The sequence below is a fragment of the Melopsittacus undulatus genome, chromosome 2 (assembly GCF_012275295.1).
Source record: "Melopsittacus undulatus isolate bMelUnd1 chromosome 2, bMelUnd1.mat.Z, whole genome shotgun sequence".
Lineage (NCBI taxonomy): Eukaryota > Metazoa > Chordata > Aves > Psittaciformes > Psittaculidae > Melopsittacus > Melopsittacus undulatus.
Window position 1 is genome coordinate 65,168,672 of NC_047528.1, and position 18,483 is coordinate 65,187,154.

Consider the following 18,483-nt stretch of genomic DNA (forward strand, 5'->3'; position numbering starts at 1 on the left):
CTCCTCCTGTTTTTTTGGTGGGTCTGTTATCAATTCAGAGGTGACTGCCATGAGGGGTTATCTTATGCCCTTTCAGCATCTTGGAGTCACATCAAAAGCAGAGAGAACACTGTCACTAATGAACCGTCTCCCAATAAGTTTGTTAGGATGGTGAGCTTAATAAAAATGCTGGAAACACCCTGGCCATGGTGGTAGCCCCTTCGGAAGCAGCACTGCCTCTTTCTTGGAGACTAGCACATGAGGTGCTGTTCTTCATAATGATCAGCAGTCCATTTGCCCCATGGGGTAGAATGCTGCCTGGCATTTCGGCCAAAAGCTTTGGTTTCCTTTTGTAGTCTGCCTTATAAAGAAAAATCAAATGTGTTTTTCCCTATGCCTAGCTTGGCTCCACATGAAAGGCACCGAGAAACCTGCTCATGGGAGAGGTTTAAGCCTGTTCCTGCAGAAATTTGAGGGCTGGAAATTTTGACAAAAATCACAGCATCCCCTACATATTTAATGCACAGAACCCTACAGCTCGCTTCTCAGAATCAACCTGGCTATACATGAGCTTTCAGGTCTGTCTGCCCCTTGTTTCCTTTTTATTTTCTCCCTCTTGCTACACACTGCATTAATTATTTGACAATATATTCTGACATTGTATTATTTCAACAATAGCAGAATGTAATGGCATGTAATTAGGGGCCAGAACATAATAATGGCATGAAGATGATTTTGGCAATGAGATTTTCTTTAATTAAAATTTCATTACTGAAAAAGTGTTGTGCTATTGCCCTTTCCAGTGTGTGAGCAACAGTGTCTGTGAGTGAAATGGATGACCCCCCAGGGATGGACAGCATGGTTTGCCACCCCTTGTGCCCTGGTTGTGTACTCTCTGCTCTTCTATACCATGAGAACCTATGAGTGCACAATATATTTTAATGTCTCCTGAAAGTGTTGATTTTACAGTGCAAGGCAGGGTTGTTTTTGTTTAGGTGGTGTCTGTCAAACAGCTGGGGTTGTGAGGAGACTCTTGCACCATGAACAATTTGCTATATTTTATCCTCACAGCCCATATCTTTAAGTATGCTCCCTTTCACAGTAGCCAGCTGGGTTCTTGTCTGTTTATTTGCTTGTTTTCATCATTTTTTCTCCATCTAGTCAAATAAACCTGTAAATTCAGTGTGTACACTATGGAACCTGGTCCAAAACTATACTGTCTCCTTCCTGACAGGACTGACAGAGAGTATAATCACTTGTATTGTCCAGAGTACTGTTTACATAGAGGAGCAATAAATACCTGTTGAAATTTTTACTGGAGGCCTCCCAGATGGATGGTTCATTTATTATTACAGACAGGGTTTCATTTACTTAGTTATTAAAAGAAGCAGGTTGCTACAGCCCATTTATAACTATATTAAAACTAAATGAAGCTATAAGTATTGCAGACGGGACTGAGTAAAATACATGTAGTGGCTTTCCAGGAAATGGCTAGGAAAAGCATTTAAAAGGAAATGCTGAAAACTTTGGGGGTCCTGGTATGTCTTTCACAACCATGCTTCTACTGACTGGGGCTTGGGAGATTATGGAGGAGGTATAATTCCCATATGTTCCTGTCCCGCGGCTCAGTGCCATACATACATACTTTGTAGCCTCTCTGCATCTGCCTGTCAGCCACATGACATTGGGAGGCACTGAATTAGCATGTTCATACCCTCCTCTAGCCCTTATTGACACAGTGTTTCAACTAAGGATATATAACCATCTTTATCCCAGAGCCAGAACATCATTGAAAATCTACCCCAGTTACAGCAGGAGATGGAGCAGCTCCATCAGCACCAATCTGTAAAACAAAAGCAAATTCATCAGGTGGATACCAGAGGCCTTAGTTTTGAAGGTATCTCCAGAGATCCAGCATAGTCTGCCATGAAATTGAGATGAAGGTTGTGGATGGTCTTTGTGGCATTGTTTTAGCACTGAGGACATTTCACCAGACACACTCGCCCTGCTGAATAAATAGCTTACTGGATGCGAAGCACATTGTTACCTGGGCACTAGAGAGTGATCTTATTTTGTCCAAGCTAGACAAATAAAGGAGAGTCCCAGAAAGGAAAGGCTGGTGTCTCAAAGTGGAAGAAATTGTTGGCCAGAAATCAATGGGATAGAAAAACCTAGAAGTAAGGAAGTTTGGAATTTTTTAAGCAGAGCTTGTTAGCTTAGCAAAAGACTGCTTTTTCACAATCAAGAAAAAACCCAACTTCGCTAAAAGCTATCTCAGCTTCAGTGGTGAAATAAAAGTAGCATTTAGAAATGAAAAAGCAATCTGTACAATAGAGATGAAATTTAAAATACATACAATAGGAAATGGAAGATAACAATCAATCTGAAAGAGAAATTATAAAATACTGAAGATGGATAAATAGAATAGAGTATACCAAGGGAAAGTTCAAGGACAGTGAGAACAAGGGTTTTCTTAAGGTGTATAAAGAACAACAATTAAGAAATTCCAGCTGTAGTGCCTTATTAGCTGGAAATATTAAAGCCATTAATAATATTAGAGTCAATAAATATTTCTTAATATTAGAAAAAGCAGGGTGCCTTCCTAGCAGACAGGCAGGAAGCTGAACCCTGTCTAGAGACAATAAAGTATTTAAAATCAGTTACCCACAGTACAAGTATCCATAAAACTCAAATCTTCCATGCTACCATGTAGCCATGAAGGCCACCGGTTAGCAAAATCTGAGGGTCATTTGTGGTATACCTTGAAATGTGGGGTAAATGCTGGGAGATAGTTAATGCTGTGCAACACACCAAAAAGCTAAGAAGGAAAGTTTAATGACTGGTTGCCTGCCACCTCCTACTGCACACAAAGTTTGGGGGGAGCCCAAATAGGGTTCTCTTAATGCCACTGAAGAACTTAAGGATAAGAACATAGTTATGGTGTTATTTATGTTTTACTTTCAAGGAAACAACTGTAAGTTTTTATTTAACCAAAACTGATTTCATTCTGTGAGGAGCTGGCAACTAGGATGTGGTAGGAAATTATATTAACCAATGGTAAAACTTTGTAGAGGATTACAGCAAAAGAAACAGTGAGGATGGAGCAGGTTATCAAATAGTCTGAATGATTTCATAATCCATCCTCACTTAAACAAGGAGACTTGAGAGAAACCAACACACACGTGTATATCTCAGAACAAGGAATGTCCTCCTGACTCTGTTTTTAAGTGGAGAATCTACCCTGGGAAGCTGCAACTGTGAAAGCACTGGACAGATGGATATACAAGACACTTTTCATTTTGGTGTAGCAAAGTAACCTCTAGCCTGAACAATCTAATTTTTCTGGCCCAACAAGCGAGATAGAGATATAAACCACCACAGACTTGGGTATGAACGCTGCTAAATGAGCGGTCAGCATTATACAGATGATTGCAGTCATCTGCATGGGAGTGCAAGAATACAAATGGCTGGGACAATGACTCCAGAGTGAGGACAGATGCTTGTAATGCTGGGGTTTAGGCAGAAAGAGGCTATTTGTAAGGAAATAACCAGAGTACAAAATCAGATGCTGCACCTTCAGCAGGGAGACTTGGCAGTGGCAGTCCTCTCTTTGACACATTAGATTGCTCAAGATTTCTGCCACAACGGCCGACACTCAAGGCAATAGTGCAGTTCATGCACTCATTTCATTTCACATTTGAAATTGATATTTTGCAGATGGCAGCCTACAATTGCTAGGAAATCAGGGGGAGAGCATCAGTAAATAAATAACTGCTAATCGCACACAGAGAGCCTGAGGGGAGCAGGGGCAGAGAGGCAAGAAATGCTTTGGGAAATTGTGAGTGGCATATTTAAAACTTTTATTACCCAAATGTGTTTTCTCCTATCATACAGAGCATGAGTAGCCATGAAACTTTGGTAACTCCTCAGAGTGACTGGACTACTTAGGTTGGTGCTTAAGGTGTGAGCTGCCAGTATGCTGCTCATCGCCCTTCCCTCTCTCTGAGGGGAACACTGCATGTATTTTTAGGCGACTTCCTTGCACAAGGATTGAGCTTACATGGGTTCATTTCCCCGCTTTTGTGAAGAACGTCTCACATTTTTAAGCAGATAGTCTGGGTCCTTCTGTCCAAGCATCATTCTTGGGAAGCACTGTGGACTGTGAGGCATTTTCTTGCCACCTTGTCAAGGAGTTAGGAAATTTAGGATATAATTCAATTGCATTTGTTCTCCCTTTGTTTAAAAGGGGGAAACATTACCAGGGCAAACACAGTCACTCACCAGGGCAGCTGCTGCAGAGGAAACCTTATTTCAACTTCTGCTCATAGGAGAGAGTGATGGCTGTATCACTCAGAGAGGAATGCCTTGCATTTCTAATGAGACTGTCAGTGTAATGGGAATTTACCAGAGCATTTAGCCAGTTTAAACGGTTTTGGAGAGCCATGTAGACCAGCTTAGATGGATTCAAGCCAAGGACAGAAAACTTTTTCTTCAGAGCATCTATTTTTTATTGAATTGCTAATTCTATTTGTATAGACTGAGTCCGTTTTTCAGGCATTTAAATTCGATACTCTGGAATTAAATCTCACATTGATATATATGCTTCATTCCAGCATTAAGTACATTAATATTTCACCAGCCTGATTTTACTGGCCTTCTCCCTCTGTTTTTAATTAGATTTGATCGTATTCTATATAATCATGTTTTCCTACATGTTTCTGTGTAGCGGAATTTGCACAAACTGTTTGTGGAGGGGGGTTTACAACTTAAATATCATATATTCAAAGTGAATTCTAGATGCTGCAAGCAGTGCTTGCAGAGGTCGTATAAGCCTGTTGAAAGCTCTATTACAGCATTTATAAAATATCCTCTTGATCTAGTTGTTTACCTCAATCCATAAGCTTTTGACTTTATTTCGTATAAAACACAAATAAATACTGCACTTTTCAGATAATATAAATGCATGAGCTTTTTTAAATTGAAGCATTTGCATCAGTTATAGCACTAAAGTGAAAAATAATTTCAGCAATCAGAATCTAATTAATTAAAAATTACTACTGTATAAAACAGCTACTTGCGTATTTAGGATTAGTAAACAAAGCTATTTGAAATACCTGTTTTGGCTGTAGGTAAGCAGCAAACATAACTGGCCATCTGTTATGTGCAAGTAACCAAGGCAATAGCAACAACATTAGTTTCTCATTTTTCTTTTTTTTTTATGAGAAAGGAAACGTGTTCATCTGTTTCTTATGAATTCTTTGTACTTCTTAGCAGGCAGATTTTCCCTTGCATTTCTCTTTTACAAAACAACCAAAGACAGCCAGAAACCGAAGGTACATTTGTCTTATTGGCGCTTAAGTCATATTATGTACGTGAGCACTCCTAGCTGAAATAATCCCAGTAACATAAGGGCACAGTCTGGGTAGGAACAGCAGATTCCCACCTGGCATTCTCTCTCATTTTGCTGGGAACAAGAGTTAAAGGTCTTGCAGTGTTGTGCCTCCAGGAAGGTTTTGTTTTGGTTTTCTACAACATGAAGTAATGCTTTTCTTCTCCTACATCAGCGCATCAGTTGTGACTTGAAACATCTGGAGACAGCCTGAGAACCTTCTAGCGCACTGCTACTTAGAATAATATCTGTTTTCTTTCTGGGCTTCTGGTAATATTGAAATTAATGTCCAGTTCTTGAAAGGTCACTGTGCATTTATGGGAAGGAAAATAAAATGTCAATATTGTCCATTAAAAAATAAGATGATTTTCCAAAACCAGTCTCATTCTCCAAAACCAAGTGAAACATTGTGGTGGCATAAACTCGAAGGAATACTCAGTTATCTGATTTTCATATTTCATCACAACTCTTTGCTTTGTGGGGTTCCACTTCAGCTAAAATCAAAGTATTTTGCTGCTACTGAAGTTCCTTTCCTACATAATGAGTAGAAATCACAGAAGTCCATAACAAACATGGTACTCTGACTGAGATGCTGCCTAGCATTAAAACGGAACAATATACTTGATCAGATTAACACATTCATGAGATCTTTCACAAATTGCAAAGATGGTGACTTCTGAATTTATTTAAATGACAATTGCAACATACATATATTTGCGCTCCCGGCTTGCAAACTGTTGCCATATTCTCTCCTGAAGCATTAGTGTTAATGATTTAATTACTATCAATATTTTCGTCTTTCCCAGCTCAATTTTTTTTCATTTTAATTATCAAAATTATCATGAAGACCGTATCTCATATAGTAGCTTAGACCACCAGAGGGATGCAGGGAGGGGTTTCTCCCTCACTTTCATAACCTCCCTTGAAAATCTTCAGGGCCTCTTCTCTTGCCATTTGATTCATTTGCCAGAAGGGAATCTCTCTAATCACAAAAGAAAACCACAGAGGCATTTTTTTTTGAGAGATTTATGCCTCCATAAGTAATTTGCAGGGGGGAATTTGTTGGGGAGGGGGGAAGGAGATAGAATTCATTAGACCAAGGAATGTGAAATGTATCAGAGGTTAAAGTAAAAAGCAAGGTGTTAAGTCTGCTGCTTCTTTCATGTGCACCAGCACCTGTGAAGACTTATGGGTCTGTGTCTTCATCCTGTAAGAAAATTGATATCCCCCTAAGTAGGGCCAAGCTGGAAGGGTCTCAGACTGGCTTCAGATATTAAAAGTTGCAACTGATTCCCAACTGGCTATTGAAGACCATCTCCTCTAGACACCATACCATCCGCAATCCACATCCAAATCCACAACCCTTACCCAGCAGCTCCTTCTCCTGCAGCTCTTTCAAACCCCAAAATCTTTGATCTGGGCCCTGGCTCTACCCTCACACTTGAAAGCTGATGTTGCTTCCCAGAGGGGAAACTAGATGTCTTCCTGCTATCCCCTGGACTTTGGTTGATGCTGTACATGATCCTTGCTTGGGACTTGACTTTCCAGCAAGAACAAATCAGGAAAAAAGACAGATGAAAGAGTGAAGTTGCCCGTCTCAACCTGACCATTCCCTTTGAGCAAGGTAGTTGCTGGGAAGCCTGTAACACCCTCCCTTCCAAAACCCTGGGTACTTTTGACCAGGAGCATCTTCCTGCCCTGTGACATGCTGGGGTGAGCAGGGTCCCTCTGCAGTGCTCCCCATGGTCATCACACCTCTGTAGCCTGCTAAACCAATACAGTGAGCAGCCCCCACATAAAACAGGTCAGGCTTTCTGATGAGCTATGTAGGAGATTTGGACATGCAGTCACATTGAAGTTGGCAGATGTTGGATATCGATGCCCTCTAGAAGACTAGTAACCCCTCACCCTCTTCCTTTCCCATTGTAAATGAGTGGCCCAGCACCCCAGGCTGCAACCCTTTAATTGGCTACTGGAGAAGGAAACCAGGTGGCTTGCGGAGGCATTTCTCAATATCCCAAAATCATCCTCATTTCCTTTCATTTTGTCTCTCCCTATCACGTTCTTTGCAGAGAAAGGAACAAATGCATTAATTAGGGTGCAGTGAGAGGTCCCATCCAAGCATCCCCCCCCTCGCTGCCCCCATGGCCTCGCGGAGATTTCACTAAAAATGTGTAATTAGGTTCTGCAAAGTGACTGCCTGACCGCATGTGCTCTTTTCAAGTGCAGAAGCCCTTATGTGGCGGTGTGTGCTTTTCAGAGCTGCATCAAGTACCATTTCCTTTTTCTAGCTTTTGTTTACAAAGTTATATTTACTTATCTTCTTACCAGTGCCCAAGCACATCAAAGCCAAGTCCATTCCAAAAAAATCCTAAAGCCCATGAACGATGTCACTTCCTGGCCTCAATTTTGCATATTCTGAAAATAGCTATAGATAGGCTGTGTTGAAAAGGCTGTATTTGCATATGGCCTTATGTATGTGTTCGTCTGTTCATCCTTGTACTAGTTTGCCAGAATATGTAAAGAAATTCCATCCCGAGCATGGGCTGATTTAAATATGACCTGAAGTTCTGTGCTAACATAGGGTGTACCAAAGCTCCTTCTGTGTTGAATCTGTGCCAAAGCGCTTTTCAGATAATTTACAAATTAATGCCTCTCTTTAGCTTAAAGTGTTTTTCTTCTCTTTTGCCTATCTTCAAGTGGGGTCTGCTGGTCTAGATATGGACTTCTTTTTTAAATCATCATTGTGATGGTGGAAATGAAATGTTGAGGAGAAGCATTCCTCAGAAGCATCCAGACTCAAAACTGATCCAGCTTACTGCAAACTGGAGTCCCTATAACACAAATACCTCCTTGTCACCCAGGCCATGCTTCAGCCTGGGCTGTGAGACCTGCCTAGTGTTCTGTGAGTCTCCTAGTCCAGGACTGCTGGCAGATGAAGCTGAAGCCACCAGTGGCAGTGTGTCCTGCTCTGGCTGTAGCTTTGTAGATCAGGGCTCAGGGCCTCAGCTGACAATGAAATCAGTGAAGACTTTTAGGTGTGGAGGCTATACCTGCACAGCTCCTCACTTTACAAGGTAGACCTCTACACTGACAAGCTGTCTTAACCTGACACCTGATCCTTATGACAAATACATGGGTCAAGCAGGCCAGATCCCACTCAGGGGAAAAAAAACAAGCAAGAAAGCAAGCATTTTATGATGACCTGTTTTTTCCTATCCCCAGCATTAGGAGATAGTTTGTACTCTGACGGTAGTTCCAAAAGGGGCCATGAGCCCCAGGCAAACAGTGCTTTTCTTGGAGAGCAGTGCTTCTGAAATGAGAAACAGACAGGAAAAATAAAGACAAGCTAAAACATGCAAGCCAGGAGAGGCTGATAGACCATCTCCCCCTGGTTAAATCAAAATGAGTGCAGATTTCATCACATTTAATCATGTAGTGGCCAGTTCTGGATCTGAGCTTTCTATTTTCAAGCACTATTTTCTCAGGGATGCCCTGAACAGATCACACTTTTTCAGTTTGAGCAATTATAAGATTGTTTGGCTCCCTGGGATCCAAAGCCAATGTGGATCTTGCAGTGTTTACAGGAAGCTTTGCTTCTCTGGCATATTTTAGCTCCTAGGAGTTATATCCTGTCATTCATACCTGTCCCATTTGCTCACTTCTCAGCAGGGCTTGTTAGCTTGGATGGTGGCTGCATTGATACAGCCACTGAGTTTTTGCTGACTCGGGAGATGACAGAGAAAGCTTTTTCCTGCCTGTGGACATATTTCCAGATAAAACATGAGCAAGTCTTGCTTTGAGATTGTTAAGTTCCCCTAACTCAATGGGTGTCTTATATATTTGAGGTGTCTGCATTGCAATGCGATATGTTGGTTTTACAGAGGAAAAATCTTGGCACAAGTAGAAGGAAATGTAGGGGAATAGCAAGACAAGAGTCTTTAAGATATGAACTAGTGGGAATTTCTGCTCTGACCTTGAATCCTGTTCCTACACACCTACGTTCCCCAAAAGGTGCTGTGGGGAAACAGGGAAGCAGCTGTGATGGCAGCGACAGGCAGGCACTGTGTGTATAGTGAGGAGCTGAGGAGAGGGTGGTTATGCTTCGTGCTCTTTTAAGACACAGCACACCATGTAGTCAATGTAAGTGTCACGCTTTTCAGGGATACTCTTGGAAGATCTAGGCACAAGGGCAAGGAGGTGGTTTAGAAATTACTACATATGTCTTCCTGAGATATTTACACTCCAGGGACCACCCACGTCATAGGATACGTTTGAATTGCTCACCAAGCTTTCTGATGGAGTCAAGATGAAATTACAGATTCTCTTTTCCCACAACACAAGAAAAATTAGCAACTTTCTGAATTATTATTACTATTACAGAGGCATTTTTTAAAAATAGGTGCCATTCTTGAAGACCTTTTAAGCTCTGGGGGAAATCTTTCCACCTCTTCAACTCCTTTAACTGCTGGTTACTTAACCCCAGCTTGTGAAAAAAAATGCCTGGCGGTAAAAACAAGCTTCTCTTTTTTTGTGAGCCAGTTTAAGCAAGCTGAGGAAAGGACATGGGAAGGGAGGATGAAATCCCCATTAGGGAAGAAGCCTTATTTTTTACATTTATGTGACAGTGAAATCCTTGTGGATTCTTCTGTGCACTGAGACAATATATTTTTGTTTTAATTGTTTCAGTCAATGTCAATTTTACATCAAACATGCAATAAAGTAAAAATGGCCTTTGGGAAACATCATTGAATCTATTTTGTGCTGCAGTACTGCCAGTGTAAATATCTACTTCTGTTTTGTAAGCTGGAAGCCAAAAGGAGCAAAATTTTCCTTTCAGAGAGACTACTGACCTGTCAGCATCAAAAATATTATTTTTAGCATACAAAAATTGTTTTTCAGTGATTGTAATAACAAGAATCTTTGCAAAATCCATTATTACTCTAGTAAACATTTTCCCTTGGGCAGTAATAGTAGGAAATGAATTAAGAAGTTGGTTGATAGCAACTGGATAAGAAAAAATTATGACGTACCACAGCTACAGTTTCTGGGATAAAATATATTTTCTTTTTCTTTAAATTATTAAATGTTTACAGTAGCTCAGAGGAAAACAAATCTGAAGCATTTTGTTAAATTATAATTTATTCTACTGCTTGCTTTCCAGAATGCTAGAAGATGACCTCAAGTTAAGCAGCGATGAAGAAGAGAATGACCAGGTAAGAACCATTCAACTAACATGTCGCTTGTAGCATGTTTCATGTGGAAACTGAGCTACTGCAAATATTTTGCTAATGCTTTTCAAAACATACGTAAAGGTTATCAAAATACATGGCAGTACTGTAACTGGAGTAACAGATGTTGCTGCTCAGAGCCAGCCCGTGTGTGCTAACTGCTGGATTGGTGGGGAACAGCCTGCAGTGCTCTTGATTTATTACCTCAATGTGACCCAGAAGGTTTTTGTATCAGCCTCCTCCTGGTTTGATTTTGTTTTGTTCTAAAGAGCAGCCAAGGAAGGGAAAATCAGGAATTCTGGATTAAGGTTTCAGGCCAAACTTTACAGTCATGAGCTGGCCTCAGGGCTTAGCAGCTGGGCTACTTTCCTCTTACCTGCCTAGAGCCTTGCCAGCATCCCCCCAGTCCTCACCCCTGAGCATTTTCAGTCCAGTCTCTGTGTGGCCCATGTGTGCTGAGAAAGCTGAAGACTGCTGAGAGAAAGCCTTAGCTGTGCATTTGGTTCACTCCATAACACAGCAATTAGGGCACTTGCCTGGGTTTTAATGACACCAGATTACTTAGCTGGGAGCAGATATGTCAGCCAAATATTTTGTATGTTGAGAGATCTGGGTTTGTTGCTGGGGGAAGGTGTCTCCCAATGTTTTTTTTCTAAACATTATGAGCTCACTAGAATAGAGCTGGATCTTGACTTTCCAATGGCCAGCTGAGTGCCTCGTTTCCAAGCGGAGTTATGCCATACTCTCTCCTTCTCAGAATACTGTCAGAGGTGATTGGGTTGGGGATGAGAGGGAAGGAGCTTCTTCCCTTTCTCTTGTACTAAAATGCATGCCCTGTGCCTTCAACAGGGCATATGAGGGTAGTACTGCCCCTGGTTGCATGTCACAGATGGATCCAGACTAGGATGTAACAGGGTTTCAAATATGATTATTTCAGTGAGGGGTCACTGGAGCTATCTAGACTTCTGAAATTCAGGATCTTAGACAAATAATTCTAGGTATGTAGGCATGAAACTCTTCCAGGGTTTTCTTCAGCTCTTGTTATTAGAAGTCTCTATTTTACAATATATTCCAAGCAACAGGTAAATCAAAACCTTTTAATATTTATACTACACCATTATTTCATCTATTTAGAGCAAAGCTTCTTGGTGTTAAGAAGATTCAGGACATAAATTCAATTATTTACATATTTATACAATTTCTTTTTGTTTAATGTATTTCATCCTGAAATGCTTCACATTTAATTACCCTTCCTGCTTGTCTAGATAGTTTAAAATACAGTGCATAGACAGCGTAGGACAAACTAAAGTGAGGGACAGAAGGGATGTGTGAAGAATAACAATAGCACACCAAAAGGGAGGAGCCAGAGATCAAGAGGAATGGCTTCTCCTTCAGGCTGGAAAGGAGATGTATGTGAGTATGAAACAGTTTGGCAGAGCCAGAGAGCTGAAATTTAGGTTTGCTTCATAGCAAGCAGAAAAGGACATGTGAAAATGTTTATCATGTGGGAGATAAAATAAGTTTTGTAGGTTTAAGTGGAGAAGGGATCATGGAAAAGGGCTTCTGGTTGGGCATACACACATGGTACCTTCAGTTTAGTGTTAGCACTTACAGCTGTTAACATCTTTTGTGCACTTAACTTGTTCAGTATTATGTGCGCTACACAAGGTCTTCGCTGAGTAAGCAGAGCTTTAAAGTACAGCTGATATAGCCTGGGTCTTTCACCTCAGTGCCCAAACAAGCTTTGCAGAGCCAAGACAGAGTTTGCTACCCGCGCAGCAAAGAGCAGAGCTGAGATCCCATTACTCACTTCTAATCATCACGGGCCCCAGCATGAGCAACCATCAGCAATTACTTTGTGATGTGGTCCCTGTTCCTAGCCACATTTTTTTCTAACTTGACTGTACAGATAAAAATCTCCTGGAAGCACAGGCTGGCTCCTGCTATATGAAGTGCTTTGTAGAACCGCAGCTGAGATGTGAAGGTTTGCCTAACAAGCAATCCTAAATAAATATGCCTGCTGGATGAACAAAACACTACATTTCCATCTTCCTAGTAGGAAATAGGTCTCCAAAACAGAATAACACAGGTCCTCTCTACCAATAAATGCACAGATTATAACATGGACCTGTGCTAAATATCAGTGGGAGAACTTATGTCATTTTACTTCCTAATTCAGAGGCTCTCTGACCTCAGATCTCCTCCTAAACTTGGGAACAGGAAATAAAGAAACCAAAGATGAAAGAATAGGAGCAGTACATGAGTGATTCCTAAATATTTCTTTTGTAATTAACTGACCTTTGAGCAATCAAACTCATTTAGGTAATTCATCTCTCAAAGAGCTGAAGGTGATTTGTACGAGAACTGCGAAACTTCTCATTTTGCTAATTTCTAAACTGGAAATTTTAGGGGAAAGATTCTGAAAACTTTGGAGAAGATTTTTTTTCCTGTTGGAAATCACCAAGCAGCAACCAGAAAGTTTCTGAAGTGGTGCAAAGGGGGACAGGTGCCTCTGTGCTCCCAGAGCTGGAATCTGGAAGGCTGTGACTGACCCAGGGAATGCGAGCCATAGATGATGAAGGCCAGATGCAAGACAGAGGCATGATTAAGAGCTCTGGGACCACAGTGGGCAAGGCATTCCCATCCCTTCCCTCCACATTGGCAATTAAGGTAGTGAGATTCACAGACCCAGGAGAGGTAAAAGAGGCTGGGTTTGAGCTGAGTGTGTGTGCGCCAACAGTAATTACATTATCCACACATATTAGTCTCTTAATTTTAATTACATAAATGTATTTTTCTTCTTTAATGAGCGTAGTTTATCCATTTAAACTCATCGTTTCAATTTTACAGGCAGTGATCATAAGATCAAATATGCAGAAGAAAAATTTTCTGTTGGCATATTTTACATCACACAGATTGAAGAAAATGTACTTTTTAATCCCCAATCAATATCTGAAGAGCATGCAATTAACAGATACCAAGGTAGTTAACACAAATCTGCAAGTTAAAGAGCCAATTCATTTTGATTTATAACACATAGAGTAATATTTCCATCATAGTCTCTCCCAGAAAGCATCTGAAGCTTTGTAGCATGAAGATGTCAAAGTTGTACTTAAGATTGTTCGGAGTACTGAAGTGTAGTGGTTATTGCCTTTTGGTTCCTTGAAGTGTGGCATAGCACATGAAACAGTCCCCATTTTAATACCCTGCTCTTCTCCGTAGAGGTCACAGGATAACTTAAATCAGCCTTGGGTGAAATATTAAAAGGAGATTGTCAGTTGTAATATGATCAATTCTCTTTTTTCCCACCTACTTGTCCTTTTACAACATGAAAATTTTGTAATAGAAAGTAGTTCTTTTAAGGAGAAAAAGATCCCTGGCATCATTTGTGCAATTCATGTCAATCAATAGCCAAATAAATTAACTGACTGGTAGGCATACATGGAATAATAATCTAACATATTTTTGCAGCCCAAGTCTGCTTCCTTGTATGCATTTTTTCTGCGCGGGATCAGGTTGGTTGCCACTGAAGTTTTGTGGCTGTGAAAATTTATTACCCACAGAGTCAATCTGCATTCTGGCTGCCAAGTCTGAATAAATAGAGTCATTGTGCTTGTCTGGAATATGTAACCAAAGTTCATCGAGTCAGCTTGACTTTCACATCCCATGGGATTCATAAAAGCCAACACCCTGGTATGTGCTCTTGATTCCTGCCAAAATTTTGTAAAATTGTATAAACAGAAGTTGAAGAAGCAATAAGAACACACTCTCAGGGACATGGCTCTGCACTCCAGACCCTGCTGTATCTTGAAAGGAAAGTCCTAATTCTAGTACTTTTTGTTTGTTCAAAATAATTGTATGACTATCTCCCTGCACCAGTAGGTAAATGCAGGGGTTGATCCTGCACAGGGCACAGGGAGGCAGTGAACAATCCCCTTGAGTTCATTAATTTTGCTCATGTGTCCTGCACCAAAGGAAGAGGGAAGGCAGCGTTTGCCTGCAAGTGGCTGCCTGCCTTAAGAAGGGACAGGGACAGGCTGGCCCTGCGGGGTCTGAGTGGTGTGAGCAAAACCAGCCTCTCTGCAGGCAAGCCAAGACAAACAGAAAGCCATGTCCCTTCACAGGCGACCCTGGGGGAAGAACAGCCTCGAGAAAGTTCACCAGGAACAGCTCCAGTGTGATAAAATAATAGTCTCAGCATCCTGGTCTGGCTCACCACCCAAAGTACCACAAGGTGAGAGCAGCCCACCCAGCCTGTGTCTTCCCAGGGGTACTGGGGCTACCACCCACCCATAGCAACCTGGGGACAGCCAGGATGGGCTGCTGGCCCTGGGGGACCTGTGTGTTGAGATAGTTCAGGCCGTGGCCCTTGGACCAGTCCGGACCGGTCCAGATGTGAAAAATGTACTGTACACTGCAGCTGGGGAGAATGGTCCTACCTGGAGTCTTTGGCAGAAAACTCCAGGGGAGACTCGAGGTTGACCCCTTGGTTTTTGGAGTCGGGGATACAAAGGTTCGGAGGCCAACTATACCCCAACGGAGAAAGAGATATTGGCAGCTTATGAAGGGGTTCGAGCTGCTTCGGAGGTGATTGGCACTGATGCACAGCTCCTTTTGGCACCCCGCTTGCCATCATCACCCTGGCCATGGCTGAGATAGAAAATTTGATGACAATTCGAGTTATAAACATACCTCCATAGATGTGTATGTCTCCTCCCCATCATGTATGTGCTTAGGGATGACACGGCTCAGCACTAGAAATGCATATTTCTGGCAGGACTCTCTGCAGTGCAGGCATATAGGACCAGCCAAATCCACCCCACTGTTGCAACAGAACAAAAGTTTGTCTACATAGCCAATGCCAGTGTGGCCAGGTCCCTAAGTAAATAGCATTAGGAAATTATTTTTTAGTCATAAAATCATGTTTTGTTTCCTCAATGTTAGCCAGAAACAAGTGAGAAAGGATGTATGTAAAGACAATCTTTTTAAGAAGGTGTAGGACTTTTCCCTCTTGCTTTTGGATACGGACTGACAACAAATAAAAAGATAAAAATTATCCTGGAATGAGTGGTCATGCATCCACCTTCTTCCAGAAGGAATAATTTCTAGCAGAGTCACTATAAGCACTACTCCAGCATATGAAATGCAGAATATTCCAGCTAATTTGAAGACATCTGTAATGAATTTTGAAGTAAATTGAAAAAGGGGCAAAGTGGCTATAAGCTTTCTTTGCAGAAGACCTCCTCTGTTAGGACAGTGCCTTCGAAGTCGAGGATCAGCCGAGCAGAGAGCAGAGTCATGTATATCTAGAGAGAAAAGTTATATTGGGGGAATTATAACTCTCCACTGCATAACCTTGTTAATCATGAGAACTATTTTTAGGCAGTGCTAATTGCATTCACATATACCGTGTCCAAATATTTTAGCCACATTAAGTAATTTTCATGTTGTGCCCCTTTTATTCACCTCTTTATCAGTGCAATACATGATGCTTGATGCTTGATCAGAAGGAAAAATGAGTGAAAAAGGAGATGAGAACACTCAGCCCTGAAAAAAGAACCAACACAAAGCCCAAAAAAATACCCTGATAAAATAGGAGGGAAAAAAAAATCTTTCTGATGAGAACTTTCTCACTCCGCTGAGCACAGGGAACTTATTTCATGAAGCCTGGCCACATGAAGTCTGACTGCAATCAAAACTGCACAAAGCAAAGATAAGCAGAAGTGGAAAAATTCAGTTTTGGGTTAAGGAATGGCTGGAACCTCAGGTGGTTTTGTACTTAATCCAAATGCTCTGCTTAGCCCTGTGTCTCTATAACATGAGTGCATTTTTATACTGGAGGAACAGCCACTGTAACCGCCTTACTTAACTCAGGCTGAGTCTGTTATTTCCCATGTATTAAAGAAGCAATCCTTTTGGTATCCAACTTAACTAAAATTCAGAGTAAGATTTAAGCCAGCTGAGTCAAGCTTTTTTTTTTTTTGTGGTTTGCCAGCTCTGATTTTAAAATCTCTGTGACATCTAAATTTGCACTTCCACAAGGCATGACAAGAAAACCAAGACTGCCTCACTGAAACTGTCAGATGAAACAAAATAAGAGCTCAGTCTTGTCCTGCCAAACTTGGCTCACGTCACTGCCTCTCTTACAAAATCAGATTCAATGTCTGGCAGGCAGGATCAAGCTCTAAATTTGAATGCCACTACCATGAATGACAGTGAAAAAGGTCAGAGATCAGCTTGGCTGTTGGACGTGCACAAAATATGGGGAAATTCAAACACGGCACTCTGATCCCCATGTTCCTGAATAGCAAACCTCTAAAAATAGTCTGGAAAACAAAATCGAAGTGCATCTTCATGTCTCTTCATATGGATGCTAGGACTAAGCTAAGTTTTAGCTCTAGTAAATCTCCAAAGCCTGCCCTTTTCCACTGGTATCACTTTTTCCAAGCTTAACAGATTTTATTGCTATAACGTCCTTAACCCCATCTCATTGAAATCTTTGCTTAGTTTTGTTTTTCCCCCTTGTGAACTGTAATTACTGTATGAATGTCTGCTTTGACTGCCATGGGAACATATCCCAGTGCAGTCAATTCAGCAGTGTTGGCTAATTTGGGGCATAAAGAAGGATTAGGTTCCATATCTCCAGGCTGGCTTTCCCTTGTCCCTGCCTGTCATGAGCCCTTCAGCCCATGCACCTCTGCTCCAGCTGCAGAGAGCCCTCACTGAAGCCAGACACCGTGCCTGAGCCTGCACCCCACTCGTGTGGCCACAATTAGTCTTTTTGCTTTCAGGAAAATTCATTCCAGTGTGCCTGTAAGAGAACAGTTAAATAACCAGGAGTCACAAATAATTTAGAGCACAAATTACTGTCATTTGTAATATTGCAGCTATTAGAAGCCATAAGAAGAGAACATACCCCGCTTGTGTATCTCTCACACATTTGCACACACACAAACACAGACTTCCAGGCTCTCTAGAAGCTGTCTGTTGCTCTCTGCAAGGCAGAAGATCAAGCTCACTCCTCTCCCCTTGGCAGTTCAGCTCAGGTTGGTGTGGTGTCAGCATGAAAAGCTGTGTGAAGATGTGGTGCATAGAGATGGATGACAGAAGAAACAGAGAAAGAGGCAGCTGAGAGCATGTCAGGAAACAAAAGGAACATGAAAAGGGAAAGGAATTAGGGGAATAAGAAAGGAAATTAATGAAGAAATTGGAGGGGGGAGTGGGGAAGGACCTGTTGAAGGAAATAGCAACTGTATTAGAACATGATAAGAAATAAGTAAAAGAGCCAGCAGCCAATCCATCAAAACTAGCATTTAAGAAATATGGTCTGTGAAACCATTACTACAATTTCTCATTCACCTAGGATAAAATCTCCCTCCTCTGAAGTCAACAGGAGTTTAGCCATTGATTTCAATCAGCCTAGGATGTTATCCCCCATCTTCTTTTGTATTTCTTAGCACAGTCAAAGCAGATACTTGGGTAGTAGCAAAAGCATCATAGTCAACATAGCACCTCCCTAGGCAGAGTTACCACTATTTGGCGAATTTAGACTTGTATTTACCCTATTTTCACATATACAGGGTTTGGGGATAATTTTACTCTAAGTTCTGATCTTTTTGTCTTCTCAATAAGTCTTGTAAAGCCTGTGGCACAACACTGAATATTTTTGTAAGCAGCACTGTAACCCAGTTACCTTTTCTTGAATAAGGAGGCCACTTCCGTGGAGACAGAGGAGGTGATCACAGCTTCGCTTGCAATGACTGAGACCTTTCTCCGGTGTCATTGGAAAATAACCATTTTATTAATGTTAAATACCATGGATTTTGCTTCTGCTCATCTCCACTGAAAAAGATGAAAGCTAACTCACCTGTGTTGAAACTCTAT

At 41.4% G+C, this 18,483-nt stretch overlaps 1 protein-coding gene across 1 annotated transcript in view; it reads left to right on the forward strand.

Moving 5' to 3' along the window:
- The window catches only part of AFF3 (ALF transcription elongation factor 3), a 321,016-nt gene that overhangs the window by 217,929 nt on the left and 84,604 nt on the right, over positions 1-18,483 (forward strand). The window contains exon 8 of the mRNA XM_034074643.1: positions 10,533-10,584. Within this exon, the coding sequence (XP_033930534.1) occupies positions 10,533-10,584 (52 nt within the window). The remainder of the gene's footprint in view (positions 1-10,532; positions 10,585-18,483) is intronic.